Here is a 25,716-nt window from a genome sequence, read left to right on the forward strand (position 1 = left end):
TAGGGTACCATTTCAGACGCTGCCTAAACCTCTGGCTCATAAAAGGTTCTACAGATGTAGAATCTTTATTTGATCACCCTGTTGCAGGAAATGTAAATATTGTAGTGTATTTGAGGTTTAAAAAGGCTTCTGAAGTTTGTGATTTCCACTTTGAAATTTCAGATTTGAATTTCCCTTACGAAAAATCTATCAACCCCTACAAAAATGTCCATTAATTATAATCAACATAATGATTTACATTTCCTGTTGCTGCAAGATAATTTTTCTGCTGTAGCAAACTGCCTCCAATTAAGATCCTACATCTGTAATTGAGGACGTTAAGTACCACAGACTTTGACTTGAATGCTCTTATACAGAAATGTCATAGGCCTAAACTCAATTTCCAAATCTGTGTATTCAGGGTCAAAAATGTACTTAAAAGGGTAGCAAGGCTTGATGTGAAATACAATAACATTCCACTAAAAACCTAAACAACATCAGAAATAGCTACCACACCGTAAACGTTGTCAGGCGATAATGTATCTTAAATATATAATAAATTGGGTTTAAAGATGGTGGCAATTCTAAATTCCTTTCCATTTAAGCAATAAAAAACCTGTCAGAACAGTTTACTCTTCATATTTACACACGGCTCCATAACATTCAATCACTATTACCTCTGAGCCTACAGTATGTCTGAGCCTATATCAGTAGCAGTAGCAGGGACTATGGTATTGTTCACATAAGCAAGCATTGCTGTAAGAAATCTCAAGATTGGCACTCCAGAGTGAATTTACGAACACACCCTAGATAACTGATAACTTAGCTCCTGAGGACTAACAACCTAATAAAAAATTTAGCTAGAGTGTGCTCAGAGTGAGCTCTGGGCGTTCATAAATTCAGAGCGTTGTCAGATTGTCAGTTTCAAAATTCAGAGCGTTTCGCTTTTGGAGCATTCAGAGCACACACTGGACACTCTGGCCAAGAAGTAGGGTTGATCCAAGCGTTCTGACCACACAACGGCAGTCATGCACACAAGCTAACTGGCTAAAGTTGGCTAGCTTACTAGCTACTTCCAGACACAAATGAGAGATCACCTCACTCTGACAATTTTACTCGCCCTAGCAGAGCTGGTTAGGATGTTTTCATGTTATCTAGAGCATTGGGGACTGCAACTGTGCTGCTGGCAACAATTTAATTACGTTTTTTTTACCGATGTTTACTGACACCGGTCATATTCAACGGGTGTTGCGCGTTCGTAAATTCATCAGTAATTCTGCGCTCTGGCACACTCAAACAAGAGTGTTCTAAAATCAGAGTAGATAGCCAAAGTGAATTTACGAACGCACCCTTAGTGAGTGCATTTTATTTGCAGTGTGGTGTGCTCACTATATGGTTACCTAGCTACAGGCCTTCCAGAATACAGAACAGAACAGAACTGTATATTTAACAGCTGTTTTCTCATTCTATTGTAGAACTATATCGCTCCTTAGCTGGAAACAAAAGCTCTATGGTTGCACCCCAAATTGCACCCTATTCACTATATACTGCACCATAGCGCTCTGGTCAAAAGTAGTGCAATAGGCAGGGAATTGGGTGCCATTTGGGACACACTCTATGAGAAATCATCCTGGAGGTGCTCCAGCATCCGCAGGCGTCTGCTCCTCTACTCTCCTCGCCCCTCTGGCTCCAGGGTTGGATGACACAGAGAAGCTACAACAGCTCCAGCACTCTCAATAATACAAGGTCTTAAATCACACTCCTTAGTTTTACACTCACAGCAGCAGCAGGATGGGGATGGAGAGGCATTGGTGCTTTAATGAGCCCTGCTTGAGACATAAGTATTTCCTGCACTGCATTAGCAACAAGGCAGAGACCCACCAGAGTGGCAGTACTAAGAGGACATGAGGCTTTAATGTAACACCATCAAAATAAAGTACAGTGTGAGTAATCATGTTTCCTTTAAGCCACTTTGTTATCTAATCCAAGTGGGCATCCCAAATGGCACCCTATTCCCTTTATAGTGCACTATTTTCGAAACAGGGCCCATAGGGCTCTGGCCAAAAGTAGTGCACTATATTGTGATTAGGGTGCCATTTGGGAGACAGACTAAGGCTTACTTAAAGCACTTTCTATTTCCTCCAATGTGTGATGACGAGTGCATAGGAAATCCTAATGCACATCACCTTCAATGTACTGGGCCATAATACTTCCTGTGTGTTATAACCAACAATAGAATAACAAGAACAGGTCTGCCATGCCTTTATACAGTACAGAGAGTGGCGTAAGGTTGACAGAGGATTTAAGGTATAATTGAATATTAAATGTGTCAGGGCCTTCTCTTTAGGTTAACAGCGTGGTGAGTGGCTTAAGAGTAGGGTTGAATAGCGGGAACCGGGTTACCGAGATTTACCGCCCAAGCCCACTCCCTTTTCCTGGGATAAATAACTGCAAAAAAAAAGTAAATTATTATAAATTATTTATATGAACAGCATGACGTGAAATGGAACTGTTAAATTATATCACACCCGTAGTCTGCGCTCCAGCAGGTATATCTCACTGGTCATCCCCAAAGCCAACACCTCCTTTGGCCGCAATTCCTTCCAGTTCTCTGCTGCCAATGACTGGAACAAATTGCAAAAATCTCTGAAGCTGGAGACACTTATCTCCCTCACTAACTTTAAGCATCAGTTGTCAGAGCACCTTACCGATCACTGCACCTGTACACAGCCCATCTGAAATTAGCGCGCCCAACTACCTCATCCCTATATTGTTATTTATTTTGCTCATTTGTACCCCAGTATCTCTATTTACACATCATCTCTTGCACATCTATCATTCCAGTGTTAATACTAATTGTAATTATTTTGCACTATAGCCTATTTATTGCCTTACCTCCATAACTTGCTACATTTGCACACACTGTATATATATGTATTTCTGTTGTATTTTTGACTTTGTTTTGTTTTACCCCATATGTAACTCTGTGTTGTTGTTTTTATCGCACTGGTTTGCTTTATCTTGGCCAGGTCGCAGTTGTAAATGAGAACTTGTTCTCAACTGGTTTACCTTGTTAAATAAATGTGATTTTCTGGATTTTTGTTTTAGATTCCGTCTCTCACAGTTGATAAAAAATAAAAATAAAATAAATAAATCTGGCTTCTCTATGGCCTTCTCTCTGCTATCTGCATGATCAATCATCAACGCTCAGGTTGGGGAAATAGAGCACATATCAGTAGGCTATGGAGCGCAGTCCACAATGCATGTATCATCTTATCATGGTAACTTTTTTCTTGTCAAAGGTAGGCCTACATTTGTTGCAGCATAGCCTATGCTACAGTAGGATAATATAAGGACTGAATACACGTCTAATTTGCACATCTCCATCTGTCAATTTATTTTTTAATTGTAAAGATATTTGTCTTTATATTTGCAGCTGCAGAGTTTTAAAACAGCCTATCACTTGAATATCATTGCTTTAAATCAGTACGTACTTGAGCACTTTGTCTTTCTCTCTCCATCAACTCCATTCAAATTGAATCCAAAATAGATAATCCTGTTCAAGATGTATATATATATAAAAAATGATACAATGTGATATATATACAGTCGGGAGAAGAAGTATTTGATACACTGCCGATTTTGCAGGTTTTCCTACTTACAAAGCATGTAGAGGTCTGTAATTTTTATCATAGGTACACTTCAACTGTGAGTGACGGAATCTAAAACAAAAATCCAGAAAATCACATTGTATCATTTTTAAGTAATTAATTTGCATTTTATTGCATGACATAAGTATTTGATCAACTACCAACCAGTAAGAATTCCGGCTCTCACAGACCTGTTAGTTTTTCTTTAAGAAGCCCTCCTATTCTCCACTCATTACCTGTATTAACTGCACCTGTTTGAACTCGTTACCTGTATAAAAGACACCTGTCCACACACTCAATCAAACAGACTCCAACCTCTCCACAACGGCCAAGACCAGAGAGCTGTGTAAGGACATCAGGGATAAAATTGTAGACCTGCACAAGGCTGGGATGGGCTACAGGACAATAGGCAAGCAGCTTGGTGAGAAGGCAACAACTGTTGGCGCAATTATTAGAAAAAGGAAGAAGTTCAAGATGACGGTCAATCACCCTCGGTCTGGGGCTCCATGCAAGATCTCACCTCGTGGGGCATCAATGATCATGAGGAAGGTGAGGGATCAGCCCAGAACTACACGGCAGGACCTGGTCAATGACCTGAAGAGAGCTGGGACCACAGTCTCAAAGAAAACCATTAGTAACACACTACGTCGTCATGGATTAAAATCCTGCAGCGCACGCAAGGTCCCCCTGCTCAAGCCAGCGCGTGTCCAGGCCCGTCTGAAGTTTGCCAATGACCATCTGGATGATCCAGAGGTCTGATGAGACAAAAATAGAGCTTTTTGGTCTAAACTCCACTCGCCGTGTTTGGAGGAAGAAGAAGGATGAGTACAACCCCAAGAACACCATCCCAACCGTGAAGCATGGAGGTGGGAACATCATTCTTTGGGGATGCTTTTCTGCAAAGGGGACAGGACAACTGCACCGTATTGAGGGGAGGATGGATGGGGCCATGTATCGCGAGATCTTGGCCAACAACCTCCTTCCCTCAGTAAGAGCATTGAAGATGGGTCGTGGCTGGGTCTTCCAGCATGACAACATCCCGAAACACACAGCCAGGGCAACTAAGGAATGGCTCCGTAAGAAGCATCTCAAGGTCCTGGAGTGGCCTAGCCAGTCTCCAGACCTGAACCCAATAGAAAATCTTTGGAGGGAGCTGAAAGTCCATATTGCCCAGCGACAGCTCTGAAACCTGAAGGATCTGGAGAAGGTCTATATGGAGGAGTGGGCCAAAATCCCTGCTGCAGTGTGTGCAAACCTGGTCAAGACCTACAGGAAACGTATGATCTCTGTAATTGCAAACAAAGGTTTCTGTACCAAATATTAAGTTCTGCTTTTGTGATGTATCAAATACTTATGTCATGCAATAAAATGTAAATTAATTACTTAAAAATCATACAATGGGATTTTCTGGATTTTTGTTTTAGATTCCGTCTCTCACAGTTGAAGTGTACCTATGAGAAAAATTACAGACCTCTACATGCTTTGTAAGTAGGAAAACTTGCAAAATCGGCAGTGTATCAAATACTTGTTCTCCCCACTGTGTGTATATATATATATATATATATATGTAGCTAGAGCATCGCATGTTCTCTCCCATCTTCATGGTTTGAACAAGGTGCGTAATTCGAATCCGTATAATACAACACAGTACATTAATACAGTCCACATTCAAAATTATTAGCCTACTGAAGGTTGTTTCATTTATTTACCCAGGACAGAATAGCTACATCTATGGCCTTTTATGTTTTTCTGTCATGCGTAATGTGTGGTAGCCTATATATTTTATTTGACCTTTATTTAAGCATGGAGTCACCATAGGCTATGCTATGTATTGGATGACGGCACAATCACTTGGGCTTCTTTGGGCTTGGTGTCACGCCCTGACTCTGAGGACTCTCATTTGTTGAGTCAGGGTGTGTATTTTCTGTGTCGTGTTGTGCTATGTTGATTGTCTATGTTGAGATCTAGTATGTGTAGATCTATGTTGGCCGGTGTGGTTCCCAATCAGAGGCAGCTGTAGCTTGTTGTCTCTGATTGGGGACCATACTTAGGCAGCCTTTTGACACCTGTTAGTTGTGGGATCTTGTTCCGTGTTATGGTATGTTTGTGTGCTACCTTGGACTTCACGTTTCGTTTGTTGTTTTTGTCGTGTGTTTATTCGCTTAATAAACATGTATGCTTATCACGCTGCGCCTTGGTCCTTCTCGTTCGTAAACGATCGTGACACTTGGGCTCATAAAATGTATTTAATGTATGGCTTATCAGGCTCAGGTAGCATCAGGCTTGAATTTTCATGCCGATCAAAGCTCGAATCAAATCCAGACATATTTATATGCTTTATATGCTTCAGAATGACACTTCTGGTTTTGGCGGGATATACCGGGGAACCCAGGAGAAAAGGGATTTATTCTCGGGATGGAACATTTGTAAAATACCGGGAAAATATTCAACCCTACTTCAGAGTGACCATGAGAGTCTCCAGACAGAGAGGCGGCGTACCAAATGGCACCCTTTTCCCTATCTAGTGTACTACATTTGACCAGGGCCCATAGAGCCCATAGAGCTCTGGTCAAAGGTAGTGCACTATGTATGGAATAGGGTTCCATTTGGGATGCAACCCATGAGAGTCTCCAAACCGAGCGTAGAGGAAAGAGACTGATTGAGACAGAGAGGAGACTGGTAGAAACAAGGCCTTTCTTCTTGCATGGATCACAATACGGAGAACACATGCAACCAGGATTAGCATCAAAGACCAGATCTGTTTGCAGCAACTCCTTTGATACTTCAGCCTTCACCCGCTGTGAACTTCTCCAGAGAGAGAGAGAGAGAGAGAGAGACAGAGAGAGAGGGGGAGAGGGGGAGGGGGGCGAAAGAGAGAGAGAGAAAGAGAGAGAGAGGAGAGAGAATGAGAGAGAAATAAGGAGAGAGAAAGAGAGAGAGAAAGAGAGAGAGAGAGGCTTTCCATCTCTTGAAAGCATTCTTCAACACTTATCGTGAGATCAGAACCCTTTACGTTATCATGGCAAATGAAATATTTGTTCCTCTCTTCCTTTGAAACGGGAAAGGAAATAAGTAGAAGTGGCCATGACTTTAATCCTCTCTGTTTCTCTGTGTTGGAAAAGGAGAGTTTCACAGTCAATAACTATCACCCAATTACACCCAGCATGGGACAACAATGGGAGGGAGATGAAGGACACCTTGAGTCCCTCTAACAATGAGATTATCTCTAGCTATTTGTTCCTCAAACAACCAGGAGCTTTCAGTGGTTTAGTGATCGTAATGGAGAGATGGTGCCAACAATTGTTCCTGTTTGGCAACAATCTTGATCAAAGGACACAACAGAAGACAAACAACAAACCCTGGGGATAAAATCCCCAATGCTGAGTCCGAAATGGCACTATATTCCAGTGTACTACTTTTGTCCAGAGCCCTATGGGCCATGGACAAAAGTAATGTACTTTATATGGCATAGGGTGCCATTGGGGATAAACCCTGTGTCTTGTTTCATCGCTTTGAGGAAACCTTTCCTCAATTACTTTTCACAGTGGGACCCCTCTATCAGACTGGGCTCTCTGCCACCCAAATACCATTCATCTCTCATTATAATACCTTAATCAAGGCCAGCCGACAGGGAAACAACATGGCAATACAGGAAGTAATTACCACTTCCCTATGGGGGAGAACAGACCACAACAGACTGGCCACACAGTCGGTAATCTCGGCACCAAGAACAAAATCTCCTGTGTTCTGGACAGTTAGTAGATTATAATGTTTTGTCTGTCATGGGATACTACACAGTAGGCCATGTGTGGTTGTGTCCACCTGTACTATTTGGTCTACAACACTTTTCCTATGGGGTACTACAGAAGCCCTGTTTATACCTGCTGCTAACATGCGTCCTTCGTCCTGATCTTGTGCTGATCTTGCCCGTTTACACTTATAAGATCTGATCACAAACAGTTCACAATACGTATTTTAATCGTCTACACCTGTCTATAAATGTGGGCACAATCAGAATGTGGACAAGATCAGGACAAAGGATGCATGTTAGAACCAGGTATAAACAGGGCTAGACTACAACAGTCTGGCCACACAGTAGGCCACACGGTGGTTGTCTAAACTAAAAATATCCTCCTGCACAGTCAGGTACAACAGAGCACAAACAGTCTGGTCACACAGAAGGCTATGTACGGTCGTGTCTAAACTAAAACTACCCATCTGTACTGTCAGGCACAACAGATATGGGCTATTATAGAGTACAACAGTCTCTCTATAATAGCCCATACTGTGGTCTACCTTGTCTAAAACTATCCACCTGTTCAGTACTAGTCTGGTCTGCACTACAAAACAATCTCAAACCATTTTGTACACAATGCATCGTTGGCTGTGTTTGAACCCCTCTCAGGATTGGCCATTGATTGATTGGAAGGGGAATACAGACTTTTAAGAACATCTGAGGCACAACTATTATACTACAGCAGTCAATGAAACAAATAATGGGCAGTCAACAGCTTGTAAACAAATATGTCCTATTAGCTTGCCTCAAAGGATACAAAGCACATACAGTACATTATTATTATTATTATTTATTTATTTATTATTCAAAATCTCAGAGATATTTATATACAGTATGTCTGACTTAATTAGACTGAAGATATGCCTTCACTTATGTTTAAAGGGATAGTTCACCCAAATTACAACATGGCACATTGGTTTCCTTACCCTGTAAGAAGTCTATTGACAAGGTATGACAGCAATCCTTTCTAATGTTTTAGCAATGGTGGCACAAATCCTATTCAAGTTATGTTACCGATATTAGCACTTTTCACGCATCATGTTCAAATCATCTATAAGTTACTTTATTGAGCTTCACAATGAATTTTAGATACTTTCGGATGATGTGGACATGATGCGCAAAAAATGCTATTATCGGTACCATGACTTGAATGGGATTTGCCAGGGAAACTAAACCAAAGAATGGATTGCTGTCATGCCATAGACTGCTTACAGGGTAAGGAAACCAATGTGTCATCTTGCAATTTGGGTGAACTATCCCTTTAAGTAAGAAGTTTCTTTCATGGGGTTGATCCTGTTTTAATGTAATATTTCATCTAAATGCTTTTTACTACTACTGTATACTGTATGAATAATTTTCTCTGAACTTTCTCTTGAATGTAGTATTCAGTAACATCATTTTCCTACAAGAAATACATACAAACAAACAATGACGTACTGTACATATTCACACGTTACCACACTGTCTCTCTTCCAGAGGGTGTCTTGTTCTGTACTTACATCTGAGTTGAAGCGTAGTTGACAGATGTTACAGGAAATCACTTGTTTTTTCTTCGGAGGGATGGGGACCCCAAATGTGTGGTTTATTACAGCTTTCTGCACGGGATCCATCTGGAAGACAAGAAGACAGGAGAGCAAATTTTAAGTGTTGCACCGGCACTGGAGAGATAGAGAGAGGGGGCGGAGAGAGAGCGAGTGAGAGAGAGAGAGAATAGAGAGAGAGAATAGAGAGAGAGAGAGAGAGAGAGAGAGAGAGAGAGAGAGAGAGAGAGAGAGAGAGAGAGAGAGAGAGAGAGAGAGAGAGAGAGAGAGAGAGAGAGAGAGAGAGAGAGAGAGAGAGAGAGAGAGAGAGAGAGAGAGAAGAATGTGTAGATAGTGAACACCTTGAAGGAGGACAGATGGTAGCCTGGTAGTGTTCACTACCCAGTGATGCTCATCAACAGAGAAAGGTGGTAAAGACATACTAGATACTCAGACTGGTAAAAGAACAAAGGGTAACACTTTACTTAAAGCCTGCAGGTATAATTAATTATGATGAACAAAGAAACTTTGAGGACAAAGCACATGTAAATAACTACTGATGAACCATACCACATTTTTTACTTCAATACTGATACCAGGTTTAGTATCAAAATACTCAATACAGAAACGATACTCGATACCAAAACGATACCACTGCAAAGAAGTAGCTAAAGTCACAGAATAACCACTGGGCTTTATTTTTTTAGACATTAAACAATATGTTGATAACTGGTAGAAAAAATGCAATAACAAATAGAATATCTTCTATTCTATATTCAATTTCTTGTAAAAAATAAGACAACATATTAAATAACAGATGAATTCCTTAAATGTTCCTTTAATGCACAACCACATCTGAGACTCAGAGCAGACAAAATAATTTTACAATTACATCTAAACTGTTTTAAAATGTAATTTGATACATATAGTGCCTTGCAAAAGTATTCATCCCCCTTGGCGTTTTTCCTATTTTGCTGCATTACAACCTGTAGTTTAAATGGATTTTTATTTGGATTTCATGTAATGGACATACACAAAATAGTCCAAATTGGTGTATGAATAACAGAAAAGTGGTGCGTGCATATGTATTCACCCCCTTTGCTATGAAGCCCCTAAATAAGATCTGGTGCAACCAATTACCTTCAGAAGTCACATAATTAGTTAAATAAAGTCCACCTGTGTGCAATCTAAGTGTCACATGATCTGTCACATGATCTCAGTATATATAAACCTGTTCTGAAAGGCCCCAGAGTCTGCAACACCACTAAGCAATGGGCACCACCAAGCAAGCAGCACCATGAAGACCAAGGAGCTCTCCAAACTGGCAGGGACAAAGTTGTGGAGAAGTACAGATCAGGGTTGGGTTATAAAAAAATATCAGAAACTTTAAACATCCCACGTAGCACCATTAAATCCATTATAAAAAAATTGAAAGAATATGGCACCACAACAAACCTGCCAAGAGAGGGCCGCCCACCAAAACTCACGGACCAGGCAAGGAGGGCATTAATCAGAGAGGCAACAAAGAGACCAAAGATAACCCTGAAGGAGCTGCAAAGCTCCACAGCGGAGATTGGAGTATCTGTCCATAGGACCACTTTAAGCCGTACACTCCACAGAGCTGGGCTTTACGGAAGAGTGGCCAGAATAAAGCCATTGCTTAAAGACAAAAATAAGCAAACACGTTTGGTGTTCGCCAAAAGGCATGTGGGAGACTCCCCAAATATATGGAAGAAGGTACTCTGGTCAGATGAGACTAAAATTGAGCTTTTTGGCCATCAAGGAAAACGCTATGTCTGGTGCAAACCCAACACCTCTCATCACCCAGAGAACACCATCCCCACAGTGAAGCATGGTGGTGGCAGCATCATGCTGTGGGGATGTTTTTCATCGGCAGGGACTTGGAAACTGGTCAGAATTGAAGGACTGATGGATGGTGCTAAATACAGGGAAATTCTTGAGGGAAACCTGTTTCACTCTTCCAGAGATTTGAGACTGGGACGGAGTTTCACCTTCCAGCAGGACAATGACCCTAAGCATACTGCTAAAGCAACACTTGAGTGGTTTAAGGGGAAACATTTAAATGTCTTGGAATGGCCTAGTCAAAGCCCAGACCTCAATCCAATTGAGAATCTGTGGTGTGACTTAAAGATTGCTATACACCAGCGGAACCCATCCACCTTGAAGGAGCTGGAGCAGTTTTGCCTTGAAGAATGGGCAAAGATCCCAGTGGCTAGATCTGCCAAGTTTATAGAGACATACCCCAAAAGACTTGCAGCTGTAATTGCTGCAAAAGGTGGGTCTACATAGTATTGCCTTTGGGGGGGTGAATAGTTATGCACGCTCAAGTTTTCTGTTTTTTTTGTCTTATTTCTTGTTTGTTTCACCCCAAAAAATATTTTGCATCTTCAAAGTGGTAGGCATGTTGTGTAAATCAAATGATACAACCCCCCCAAAAATCCATTTTAATTCCAGGTTGTAAGGCAACAAAATAGGAAAAATGCCAAGGGGGGTGAATACTTTCGCAAGCTACTGTATCAGGGTCAATTTTCTCATTTATGGCCAAAACAACATGAAAACACATTGAAGCTATTTTCTGAAGCTGCTGTATTGCATAGTCTACAAGCCATAAAAATACAATGGAATTTGCACAGCATACTACGATTCCCAGAGAGCATTCCAATTCCCAGGGTGAAATGCTCCGCCCAGGGCTGCTGGCTGGCTAGTTGCTACTGGCTACTGCTAGCAAGCCCAGACAAACGCAAAGTAGCCTAAATATATTGCTGTCAAGTTATGAGTGTAATCATATTTTAATGCTCACATGAATGTCATGCTGAATACAGTGAGGGAAAAAAGTATTTGATCCCCTGCTGATTTTGTATGTTTGCCCACTGACAAAGACATGATCGGTCTATAATTTTAATGGTAGGTTTATTTGAACAGTGAGAGACAGAATGACAACAAAAAAATCCTGAAAAACGCATGTCAAAAATGTTATAAATTGATTTGCATTTTAATGAGGGAAATAAGTATTTGACCCCTCTCAATCAGAAAGATTTCTGGCTCCAAGGTGTCTTTTATACAGGTAACGAGCTGACATTAGGAGCACACTCTTAACCCTCCCATTGTCCTAGGGTCAAAATGACCCGCCACTGTGTTGAACCAACTTTATTTAATTTTTATATTTTTGGGATCATTTGTGAGAAGGAGGCAGTGAGACTTTAAAGAAAGTATCACTGCCTCCTTCTCACAAATGATCCAAAAAATATAAAATTAAATAAAGTTGGTTCAATACAATGTGGGTCATTTTGACCCTAGGACAAGGGAGGGTTAAAGGGGAGTGCTCCTAATCTCAGCTTGTTACCTGTATAAAAGACACCTGTCCACAGAAGCAATCAATCAATCAGATTCCAAACTCTCCACCATGGCCAAGACCAAAGAGCTCTCCAAGGATGTCAGGGACAAGATTGTAGACCTACACAAGGCTGGAATGGGCTACAAGACCATCGCCAAGCAGCTTCGTGAGAAGGTGACAACAGTTGGTGCGATTATTCGCAAATGGAAGAAACACAAAAGAACTGTCAATCTCCCTCGGCCTGGGGCTCCATGCAAGATCTCACCTCGTGGAGTTGCAATGATCATGACAACGGTGAGGAATCAGCCCAGAACTACACAGGAGGATCTTGTCAATGATCTCAAGGCAGCTGGGACCATAGTCACCAAGAAAACAATTGGTAACACACTACGCCGTGAAGGACTGAAATCCTGCAGCACCCCCTGCTCAAGAAAGCACATATACAGGCCCGTCTGAAGTTTGCCAATGAACATCTGAATGATTCAGAGGAGAACTGGGTGAAAGTGTTGTGGTCAGATGAGACCAAAATCAAGCTCTTTGCCATCAACTCAACTCGCCGTGTTTGGAGGACGAGGAATGCTGCCTATGACCCCAAGAACACCATCCCCACCGTCAAACATGGAGGTGGGAGCATTATGCTTTGGGGGTGTTTTTCTGCTAAGGGGACAGGACAACTTCACCGCATCAAAAGGACGATGGACGGGGCCATGTACCGTCAAATCTTGGGTGAGAACCTCCTTCCCTCAGCCAGGGCATTGAAAATGGGTTGTGGATGGGTATTCCAGCATGACAATGACTCAAAACACACGGCCAAGGCAACAAAGGAGTGGCTCAAGAAGAAGCACATTAAGGTCCTGGAGTGGCCTAGCCAGTCTCCAGACCTTAATCCCATAGAAAATCTGTGGAGGGAGCTGAAGGTTCGAGTTGCCAAATGTCAGCCTCGAAACCTTAATGACTTGGAGAAGATCTGCAAAGAGGAGTGGGACAAAAGTCCTCCTGAGATGTGTGCAAACCTGGTGGCCAACTACAAGAAACGTCTGACCTCTGTGATTGCCAACAAGGGTTTTGCCACCAAGTACTAAGTCATTTTTGCAGAGGGGTTAAATACTTATTTCCCTCATTAAAATGCAAATCAATTTATAACATTTTTGACATGCATTTTTCTGGATTTTGTTGTTGTTATTCTGTCTCTCACTGTTCAAATAAACCTACCATTAAAATTATAGACTGATCATGTCTTTGTCAGTGGGCAAACGTACAAAATCAGCAGGGGATCAAATACTTTTTTCCCTCACTGTAGATAGAAAGATGTGTGTCATGTATGCTAGAATGGAGGTTTATAAACGACAGCTGCATATGCATATTAGCCAATACATATGGAATAGCCTATACATATAGCATACCTTGCAATACAATATTTTCTAAAAACAGTTATACAATGTGCTCTGTAATAAGATAACCAGAGTTTGATTTCTAAACCAGATGAGTTCTAAAATTGCAGCTACCCAATACCATGGTGGGCATGCATAATGTTGGATGCATTGGAATATATGGTATGAAAAATGATAAAGAGCCTGTATGATTATTGAAAAAGCAGTTGGGAAATGAATGTTTGAGGTTCAAATACTAAATGTTCAGTGAATGTAAGTATATTTAGGTGGTTTACATGATTAACTTTCCTACTAACCTTATAAAAGTTAACAGTGCCAAAATCTTGCTATCCATTAATTATTATACGAACTATGACTGAGTGTGAGACATGTTTTCCATAATGTAGGTTTAATGTGTATACATCTGAACAATGAACACCATCACAAATAGTGTTTCACCATTTATTGAGTACGGAGACAAATAACAATGATGTCTCAGGCAGTATTTTAAGTATCTAAATATAGTGTAACCTACCAATCAATGTATATCATGTGCCGTGGAGGGCACAATCTTACAATGTTGCAGTCCAGAAATGAGAGTTTTACAATCTATGCCAAAAGCCTGGGCTACTGATGGAGACTGTAGAACTGTCATCAAGGCATGCTTCAGTATTCCCCCTTCTCTCTAGGAGCATTTGTGTGCCCAGGGCTAGTAGGCGTATAAAGGATCCCACCCTGGTCACCAATATAGCTGGCCGAAATAGAGAGAGACAAGTGCCTTAGCAGAATGCAATCTAATTATTGTGTGGTCCAGAGATGAGAACTCTACCATCTATGGCAAAAGCCTGGGCTCCTGACGGGGACAATAGAATTATCCCCACTGCATGTTACAATAGTAAACTAATCTGTTTGTTAGCTGTTAAACTGATCCTACATTGAATTTTGTCTTTGAGATGGTCAAACAAGCACGTGTGTCTTGAGTGGGTGTTGTTCAACTATAAAATGCACTAGACTGTGTAAGACAAAATCCACAAACAAAAGACAACAGGCAAATTTGTATGTGGTCCCAATGTCTAAATAGCGACGGCAGGGCTAGTTCAAACTGCAGTAGGATGATTCTCCTCACAGGTGAGTGAATCAGTCCATGCTTGGTGAATAGCACTTGGTTGATCTCTAGGAGCAGGACACGGGAGAGATGAATAGATCATGTGAGACAGAAGTGAGAGATAAAATAAATCATCACAGCAAAGTACAATAGTTTGTACAGTAGTTCAGTAGTTTGTGAGCTAGAAAATGAACATCCTGACAGTCTGAGGCAGGCTGCTCCGCAATCATCCTACTATTGACAGGAATGTGACATTTCTTATTTGTTAGTATGAATTAAATTAGTGGGTCCTGGCTTGATGACTGTTTTAGATTTTGTACTTGTCCTATAGATTTTTGTAGCCTTAAATTATTCCTTGGAATAAACTGATAGCTAAAACACTCCTTGTCCCAGAATGACATTCTAGCTAGTGATAAAGCGATCTGCTCCTGCTTGTTACCAATAGATCTACATGTTGTTACTAGCTAGCTAACTAGCAAGCTAGCTACATTACTAAGGTTTTTGTGTTCTAAATTGGGAGTAATTTTACAGCTTGCATTGATGGTATCACGTTTCTATAACTAAATAGTTAGATAGATTACAAATAAATAAAAAATACTTTACCTGATAGAAGCTGTCTACTACCTGAAGCACGGATAATGTGATTGGCAGACATGATCAGCAGAGATAGTACCATGGATAGTACAGAAGGTTTGATTGGTTTACAGTTTAGTACTCGGCGGCGTTTGCCTGTCCAGCTAGCGAACATAAAAGTAAGTATTTTGACAAAAAACTCAAGAAATTGACATTGCCAACAAACAGAAATGTGTTCAGAATAAATAAATATACACAATATGTAAAAAACAGCTCCTCCCTCGATAGAGATTGATCATTTCGAAAACTAAAGCAGATAGCTTGCTATTGCCCACCACTTAATTCCCATAGTTCGCTTCTGCAGACAGTTTTGTCAACAAGCTGCGGGCATGGAGGTATGATGTTTTCATTTAAAACCATGCTGTCTGCATTTTCTCTCTCTTCTAGCTTGCTTCTCATAGCTTGCTTTCCAGCCTGGCTAGATATGGACCCCTTGAGAAGATTCAGACAAATTACTAGACAGACTCGATCCTCTCAATCCGTATTTGACGTCAGACACATTTGGCAGAAGTACCGAAAGTAACAAAAATTATACTACCAAACCGTTTTTCATGTTCTAGTATCAATAAAGTACAGAAGTTTTGGTATACCATGCACACTACTCCAGGAACATGTAAATGGAAGATTAGAGACATCCATTGATTTGTACTGTTTCTGCTTGTGCTGTCAAGAGCTTTATATTTTAATTGCACACATTGACACTGAAAGAAAAACTACTTAGACCTACTTTGCAAATGAACCTTCTGTTAGTAAGTGGATTGTCTCTAGATGTGTTAAAATACCCTTTAAAACGGCTTTTCACACTGCAGGTACTGAGCACAGGGCCATCCTTAACCCCGGGTTAAAACTAGCCTGGGGCTAGCTTACCCTCTTTTCACTCAAGTATTCATTAACACTGGGCTGTGTGAACGTGACTATTATAATAAGAAATGAGTGTTTCTACACAGCTTCTTTCTCTGTAGCTCAGAGAACACCAGGTAGGAAAACATGGAATACTTGATAATGTCACAAGGGTTTTGATAAGGCTTTTGACCACCAAGACATTCCTAGAGTATTATTATTTTTTTGTGTCTTGTCCCATTACTGCAACTCCCTTACGGACTCAGGAGAGGCGAAGGTTGAGAGCCATGCGTCCTCCGAAATACAACCCTGCACTGCTGCTTGTGTTGGATGAAACCCTGGCCATCTGGCAGCTGAAGTCAGCTTGCAGGTGCCCGGCCCACCACAAGGAGTCGCTAGAGCTTGATGGGACAAGGAAATCCCAACTGTCAAACCCTGTGACACAGCCTGGGATCGAACCCGGGGCTGTAGTGACACCTCAAGCACTGCGATGCAGTGCCTTAGACCGCTGCGCCACACGGGAGGCCCTCCTAGAGTAGTCTTTAATGGTATTCATTCATATTTCATTATAACTGCTGCTCTCAGACAAACATGCAACAGTACATCGCAAATAACAACAAGCTACTGACATTTCAACATGAGCCTGATACCCACTACCACATCACGGGGAGACTGAACATATTAGGCCACATTACATATAGTGCATTCGGAAAGTATTCAGACCCCTTCCCCTTTTCCACATTTTGTTATGTTACAGCCTTATTCTAAAATGGATTAAATAAAAAAGAATCCTCATCAATCTACACAAAATACCCTGAAAACAGGTTTTTAGAAATGTTTGCAAATGTATTAAAAATAAAAAACAGAAATTATTTACATAAGTATTCAGACCCTTTGCTATGAGACTCGAAATTGAGCTCAGGTGCATCCTGTTTCCATTGATCATCCTTGAGATTTTCTACAACTTGATTGGAGTCCACCTGTGGTAAATTCAATTGATTGGACATGATTGGGAAAGGCACACACCTGTCTATATAAGGTCCCAACGTTGACAGTGCATGTCAGAGCAAAAACCAAGCCATGAGGTCGAAGGAATTGTCCGTAGAGCTCTGAGACAGGATTGTGTCGAGGCACAGATCTGGGTCCCCAAGAACACAGTGGCCTCCATCATTCTTAAATGGAAGAAGTTTGGAACCACCAATACTCTTCCTAGAGCTGGCTGCCCGGCCAAACTGAGCAATCGGGGGAGAAGGGCCTTGGTCAAGAAGGTGACCAAGAACCCGATGGTCAATCTGACAGAGCTCCAGAGTTCCTCTGTGGAGATGGGAGAACCTTCCAGAAGGACAACCATCTCTGCCACACTTTATGGTAGAGTGTCCAGACGGAAGCCAATCCTCAGTAAAAGGCACATGACAGCCCACTTGGAGTATTTCAAAAGGTACCTAAAGGACTCTCAGACCATGAGAAACAAGCTTCTCTGGTCTGATGAAACCAACATTGAACTCTTTGGCCTGAATGCCAAGCGTCACATCTTGAGGAAACCTGGCAGCATCCCTACGGTGAAGCATGGTGGTGGCAGCATCATGCTGTGGGGATACTCAATGACTAAAAAAAAAAAATACTCAGGACCTCAGACTGGAGCGAAGGTTCACCTTCCAACAGGACAACGACCCTAAACACACAGTCAAGACAACGCAGGAGTGGCTTCGGGACAAGTACCTGAATGTCCTTGAGTGGCCTAGCCAGAGCCCGGACTTGAACCCGATCGAACATCTCTGGTGAGACCTGAAAATAGCTGTGCAGTGACGTTCCCCATCCAACCTGACAGAGCTTGAGAGGATCAGCAGAGAAGAATGGGAGAAACTCCCCAAATACAGGTGTGCCAAGCTTGTAGCGTCATACCCAAGACGACTCGAGGCTGAAATCGCTGCCAAAGGTGCTTCAACAAAGTACAGAGTAAATGGTCTGAATACTTATGTAAATGTGATATTTCCTATATATATTTTTTTTGTTGCTAATTTTTCTTTTAAAAAACTGTTTTTGCTTTGTCATTATGGGGTATTGTGTGTAGATTGATGAAGAAAAAAAACAATTTAATCAATTTTAGAATAAGGCTGTAACGTAACAAAATGTGGAAAAAGTCAAGGGGTCTGAATACTTTCCGAATGCACTGTATTTTATGCTCTCTCTCCTACCTCTTGCCAGCTCACATAGAATAATATTACATCTGGATTCGACAGAAGAGAGAACAGATACAAAAATCTGTCGAGATGCAAGTTGTTCTTGGCCAGAGTGTCAGTTATTCTACCATTCTATCTATGCATTAGTTATTCTATCCCATTAGAGACATGAAAAAGACATGAGCCAGGTAGGGGCTAAATCCATTATATAGTGGAAAAAAGAGAGAGAGAGAGAGAGAGAGAGCATGTTCCATGTAATAATAATATGCCATTTAGCAGACGCTTTTATCCAAAGCGACTTACAGTCATGCGTGCATACATTATTATTTTTATTTTTTTGTGGATGGGTGGTCCCGGGGATCGAACCCACTACCTTGGCGTTACAAGCGCCGTGCTCTACCAGCTGAGCTACAGAGGACCACAACATGTGCTTCCGTAAAGATGCACGAAAGGTCTGAGCTATATGCACCCTGTTCTCTCTCCAGCACATTGCATACAGAGTTTGGGCGGAATATCAGCTGTCGCCAGTGTTGTACAGTACTTAAGTAAAAATACTTTAAAGTACTACTTAACTTGTTTTTTGGGGTATCTGTATTTTACTTTACAATTTATATTTTTGACAACTTTTCCTTCACTACATTCCTAAAGAAAATAATCTACTTTTTACTCCATACATTTTCCCTGACACCCAAAAGTACTCGTTACATTTTCAATGCTTAGCAGGACAGGAAAATGGTCAAATTCACACACTTATCAAGAGAACATCCCTGGTCATCTCTACTGCCTCTGATCTGACGGACTCACTAAACACAAACGTTTCATTTGTAAATGATGTCTGAGTGTTGGAGTGTGCCCATGGGTATCCGTAAATAAAAAAAACAAGAAAATGGTGCCGTCTGGTTTGCTTAATATAAGGAATTTTGATACTTAAGTATATTTTAGCAATTACATTTACTTTTGATACTTAAGTATATTTAAAACCAAATACTTTTAGACTTTCACTCAAGTAGTATTTTACTGGTTGACTTTCACTTATACTTGAGTCATTTTCTATTAAGATATCTTTACTTTTACTTAAGTATGACAATTGCGTACTTTTTCCACCACTGCCTGTTGCACAGCGAGAGACTCTATGCTCCTCTAACAGTGGTTGATGCGTGAAGTGAAATAAGTGTTCTTATAAGTCCAGACATTTCTATATACAATCCTGTGTGTAAGTAGAGTTTTGATGGTTGCCACTGAAAAGAGGAGGATCCCAGCTGCTACTATATTTATTGCTCAGCTGCTCAGGTATAAAACCGGAGTAGCCTACCAGGCATGATTTAAACTGCGAGAAAGTGGCCTCCATTAGCTATTGGAGTGCATAAGGAAGGCATGTCTTTTTCCCCTGCCCCTGTTCCTACCCATTTGATCAGGGCCGTTCTAAATCGAAACACATTTTACATATTAGTAAAGACAAGATTAAATTGAGAATAGTCTGATGGGTGAAAATATGATCACTTGATGAGAGAACAGCCTGAGGCAGGTAGCCTGAGGCAAGGAACAGAGCACAAGATTTTATTGTAACTTTTTCAAATATATTTTTTGATTTTGAAGACATTCTAAGGTTTGTATCATTCAAAACTAAATTAGTCAAATAACTCTAAATCTAGCGTATAGGACCTGTTTCAAATGATCACTTTTACACTCAACACAGCCACTTCATATGCACACTCGCTCCGGAATGGGAAAAATATTATTTATATTTTATTCAGCTAAGTTCAATTATATCATTCTGACAATAAAATCATATAATTATAACATAAAATAATGGCACAGACTTATAAGCATATCTTGTCTGCTAAATGAACTAGCCTATAGCCTATGGCATGGCGCATAGCCAGATAACATTCATTAGGCAGACTCATATTCGGTTAATCTTAAATACATTTTCTTCATATCATAATGTTTCTTTAGACATGCCGAAAATAAATTATGGATTTATTGTGATGGTGTACGGATTTATTATACTTTTTTAAGTGTAGATGTTCCAAAGGCTCACATCAGCTGCTTGTATACGTGGAGGCCTGGAGATGCTAAACATCTTTGTGTTAATTAACTGTCAATTTTTTATATATTTTTTATTTTTTATTTAGCAGACGCTCTTATCCAGAGCGACTTACAGGAGCAATTAGGGTTAAGTGCCTTGCTCAAGGGCACATCGACAGATTTTTCACCTAGTCGGCTTGGGGATTAGAACCAGCGACCTTTCGGTTACTGACACAACGCTCTTAACCACTAAGCTACCTGCCTGCCCTAATCATTCTGCCAGCCTCAATTGCCATGAGACTGGCAGTAATTTGCTTGACAATAACTGTCTGACAAAATGTCATGACTCCCACTGCCCTAATCACACCACAGCACAACACCACACCACACCACACCACAACAACACAACACAACCCTAGAAAAGTGACTTTATCTGTCATTCAGTGACTGATAATTACATTCCAGTGATAAGCAGGCAGAGAGAGCTGCAGGGGTAAAGGAAGGCTGGCAGGAAGGCAGGGCCAGAGCCAGGCTGTTCAGATTGGCTGTCACTGTCCAATGAATTTAAATTACACCTTGTTGTCATCCCTTGTTCACCACATCAACGCAAATAATACAAAATCACTTCTGGTAAACAAATAGCAAACAAATAAACCTCACAACCATAGCTGCTGGAAGTAGGAACAATCCTGAAAAATCAGAATAATTTGTTTAAATTAATAAACAAACGAAAAAGCGGACCAATATAGCCGCCTGTAGCGCAGGCAATAAAAACACACCGCAGCACCGCCACTCCCAAACATCTTTCCACAGCACCGCCACCCCCAAACATCTTCCCACAGCACCGCCACCCCCAAACATCTTCCCACAGCACCGCCACCCCCAAACATCTTCCCACAGCACCGCCACCCCCAAACATCTTCCCGCAGCACCGCCACCCCCAAACATCTTCCCGCAGCACCGCCACCCCCAAACATCTTCCCGCAGCACCGCCACCCCGAAACATCTTCCCTCAGCACCACCACCCCCAAACATCTTCCCGCAGCACCGCCACCCCCCAAACATCTTCCCGCAGCACCGCCACCCCCAAACATCTTCCCGGAGCACCGCCACCCCCAAACATCTTCCCACAGCACCGCCACCCCCAAACATCTTCCCGCAGCACCGCCACCCCCAAACATCTTCCCACAGCACCACCACCCCCAAACATCTTCCCGCAGCACCGCCACCCCCAAACATCTTCCCACAGCACCACCACCCCCAAACATCTTCCCACAGCACCGCCACCCCAAACATCTTCCCGCAGCACCGCCACCCCCAAACATCTTCCCACAGCACCGCCACCCCAAACATCTTCCCGCAGCACCGCCACCCCCAAACATCTTCCCGCAGCACCGGCCACCCCAAACATCTTCCCGCAGCACCGCCACCCCCAAACATCTTCCCGTAGCACCGCCACCCCCAAACATCTTCCCGCAGCACCGCCACCCCCAAACATCTTCCCGCAGCACACAACCCCTCTCACTCTATCAGTATACAGGTTAATCAGTATACAGGTTAATGAAATAAAGCAGGTAAAACATACTATAGTGTGGAGTAGATACAGTATGTTATCCTAAATAATAATAAATGTAGGATGTCGATAAGGCACTCAGTGTGCCAGTGTCACAGGCCTGACTAACTTTAAGACTGAGGATGATGTACAGTAGGAGTCAAGGCAAGTCTCTCTCTTTTGGAGGAGTGAAATCAATGCCTTGACGGTGGACTGCAGTGCTCTCTCTCTCTCTCTCTCTCTCTCTCTCTCTCTCTCTCTCTCTCTCTCTCTCTCTCTCTCTCTCTCTCTCTCTCTCTCTCTCTCTCTCTCTCTCTCTCTCTCTCTCTCTCTCTCTCTCTCAATGCAATACTGCCTATTACCTAGCAGTACCAGTGATGACACAGTAATAACATATTGTCAGACTTAGTGTCAGAACCCACCAGCCCACTTGTCCTGTTACAGGGTGCATTTGACAATATGATGAGTGGGAAAGAAAATGCACTAATCCATTGTGGTTGACATGTCTCTTACCAAGTGCACATGAACAATTCACTTTGTCGAGGTAAGAATACTGTATGTTTTTCTGATGAAGGTCATCACAGACTGAAAGCTTAGCAAATTAAAACACTGAAATTGCATCTGATGAAATGTGCAGAGACTTATTTCACTTGCCTATTGTTCTTTCAGTAGCCTAAATATTGTGTTTCATGGATTGTATAATGAGAGCAGCGCAGAGGTAAACAAAGACAGATCAATTCACCATCTGTAGGTTTTGTATTCCTGAATAAACTGAGTTTCTGACACCTACAGAGCGGTTTGTTCTCAACAGGTTTATTGATTCAGAATACACAGTAGTACAGTTACTACAGAACAGAACAGTGATGCTGCAACAATGCACAAATTGGCCCCAATATGTTCCTCCTTCTCGATAAAAGGTTTACAGTATAAAAATAAATATATTTTAACAACAGAACCCTAAAAGCAGCTGGAAGAAGCAAATTGATTTTGTTCTCCATTTTTTATATTATGGAAACATTGAGACAGATCTTTCTACCCCTGTTTACCTCCATTCCTTACATTACCATTATGACTTGGAATGTCCTGTAAGAGGTCTGTATGCTACATCTGTCTTGTCAACTCCTTATGGTCATTGCCATGTTTAAGGAGTTGGCAAGACAGCACAGACAGATCTGGGACCAGGCAAGTACTGTAGCCCTTTCAAGAGGGAACCTCGGTTGAAGTAATCATACTTCTGAAAGGCAGAATAGGGTAAAGCTCCGCAGTGAGACTATAGCTCAGATTCTAATGTCATAGTCAGGCTTTGGAGCATATTGTTGTTTTGTTGTCACTGTGGTTTTCTAGTGTCTTCCCATTGTTTACAAACAAACAGACCTTAGAACCTCAGTAGAACACAAAATAAACAAAACTCATTCTAAATACTTGTGTTTCTGTTCTGTTCTGTCACTTTGTATCGTATATTATTCATTACACTGTGGGAAATATTCAAAACCTTTTTTCATCTACCCTGAGAGCTCATGCATGCCAAGTCAAATCACTTTCGCTTACACAGAATAGGCTACTGCCAACAGCACGTGTACTGTAAATAGCTTGGGCTGAATAGCTGTCTGTAAAAGGGAACAGAACTTGGCTACTGTAAAGCTACTGACAAACAGGAGGATGAACGATCACAGCGTCCTAAATGGCATGACATTCCCTATATAGTGCACTACTTTTGACCATAGCCTTATTGGCCCTGGTTAAAAAGTAGTGCACTTTATAGGGAATAGGGTGCCATTTGGGACACCATCAGTGTGTCATATTCTGCAATGAGTTTTTTCTTCAAAATGTCTTTAAAAATAAATGTCCCTGGATTAACTTGTGGAAAATATTTCATGTTGGTGTCATCATTATAGTCACATTGTATAATCAACATCACTCCCACCAACATGAACTCATCAACTCAGTACACTACCACTTAATAGTCAACGACAACAGTAGAGCCACTATGTCAGGTTTAGATGGGTCTGTCTCAGCTAGTGGAAACACACTGGACTCAGCTAAGATAAACTGGAGCAGACCTGGGTTCAAATACTATTTGAAATCTTTCAAATACTATTGTGTGTTTGCTCTAGCCTTGTCTGGAGTGCCAGGTGGTGTCACGCCCTGACTCAGGGGACGCTTATATGTTGAGTCAGGGTGTGTATATTCCTTGTTGTGCATTTTCTATGTTGTCGATCTAGTATGTGTGGATCTATGTTGGCCGGTGTGGTTCCCAATCAGAGGCAGCTGTCGCTCGTTGTCTCTGATTGGGGACCATTCTTAGGCAGCCTATTGGCACTGTCTAGTTGTGGGATCTTGTTCCTTGTAAGGTATGTTGTGTGTTCTACCCTGGACTTCACGTTTCGTTTCCTTTGTTGTTTTGTCGTGTGTTTAAAGTTTTATAAACATGTACGCATATCACGCTGCGCCTTGGTCTGACCTGTCATTAAACGAACGTCTTGGTCTGACCTGGTCCGGCACCGGTCAACTGCTCCACTCCGGAGCCAGAGCAGTCCGCTCCACCGGTGCCTGATCCAGTGCCGGTCAGCTGTTCCACTCCGGAGCCAGAGCAGTCTGCTCCACCGGTGCCTGATCCAGCTCCGGTCAGCTGCTCCACTCCGGAGCCAGAGCAGTCCGCTCCACCGGTGCCTGATCCAGCTCCGGTCAGCTGCGCCACTCCGGAGCCAGAGCAGTCCGCTCCACCGGGGTGAAGTCCAGCTCCGGTCAGCAGCTCCACTCCGGAGCCAGAGTAGTCCGCTCCACCGGTGCCTGATCCAGCTTCGGTCAGCGGCTCCACTCCGGAGCCAGAGCAGTCCGCTCCACCGGTGCCCAGTCCAGCTTTGGTCAGCGGCTCCAGTCCAGACCATGACGTCAGCCCCTCTCCAGGTTCGGGGTCTCCCACACCAGGGTCCAGACAGGGCCTGGCGTATCGTGGGAGGGAGGAGAGGGGAAGCAGCGCGCCGAGGTCCAGACCAGACCAGGGGCGCAACAGGGAGGCGGAGAGTGAGAGGTCGTCACGCCCCGAGCCGGATCCGCCTCCGAGGCAGAATGCCCACCCGGCCCCTACCCTGTTATGTTTATTTTGTGCGGTCGGAGTCCGCACCTTTGGGGGGGGGGGGGTACTGTCACGCCCTGACTCAGGGGACGCTTATATGTTGAGTCAGGGTGTGTATATTTCTTGTTGTGCTTTTTCTATGTTGTCGATCTAGTATGTGTGGATCTATGTTGGCCGGTGTGGTTCCCAATCAGAGGCAGCTGTCGCTCGTTGTCTCTGATTGGGGACCATACTTAGGCAGCCTATTGGCACTGTCTAGTTGTGGGATCTTGTTCCTTGTAAGGTATGTTGTGTGTTCTACCTTGGACTTCACGTTTTGTTTCCTTTGTTGTTTTGTCGTGTGTTTAAAGTTTAATAAACATGTATGCATATCACGCTGCGCCTTGGTCTGACCCGTCATTAAACGAACGTGACAGGTGGACAGGGTTGGGACGTTTCAAATGTTTCTATTGGTGTTATGGAATCAGCCAAGTTCAATCAAGCACAGATAGAGTATTTGAAATTATTTCGAGTAGTGTTTGAATCCAGGTCTGAGCTGGAGACCAGCGCTGTGATGCAGAGTGTTCCTGACAGTTTGCCATGACCACAGGCGAGGCTCTCACTAACTTTGCTAAAGAGTGTTGTCACATCGG

The 25,716-nt window shown here is 42.3% G+C and overlaps 1 protein-coding gene across 2 annotated transcripts in view; it reads right to left on the reverse strand.

Moving 5' to 3' along the window:
• Positions 1-25,716, reverse strand: part of LOC121536979 (zinc finger protein 385B) — a 192,083-nt gene that overhangs the window by 25,974 nt on the left and 140,393 nt on the right. For both annotated transcript variants that reach the window (XM_041844677.1, XM_041844676.2), the window contains exon 4: positions 8,925-9,035. In XM_041844677.1, coding sequence (XP_041700611.1) covers positions 8,925-9,035 — 111 coding nt within the window. The remainder of the gene's footprint in view (positions 1-8,924; positions 9,036-25,716) is intronic.

The sequence above is a fragment of the Coregonus clupeaformis genome, chromosome 23, assembly GCF_020615455.1.
Source record: "Coregonus clupeaformis isolate EN_2021a chromosome 23, ASM2061545v1, whole genome shotgun sequence".
Taxonomy (NCBI): Eukaryota; Metazoa; Chordata; class Actinopteri; order Salmoniformes; family Salmonidae; genus Coregonus; species Coregonus clupeaformis.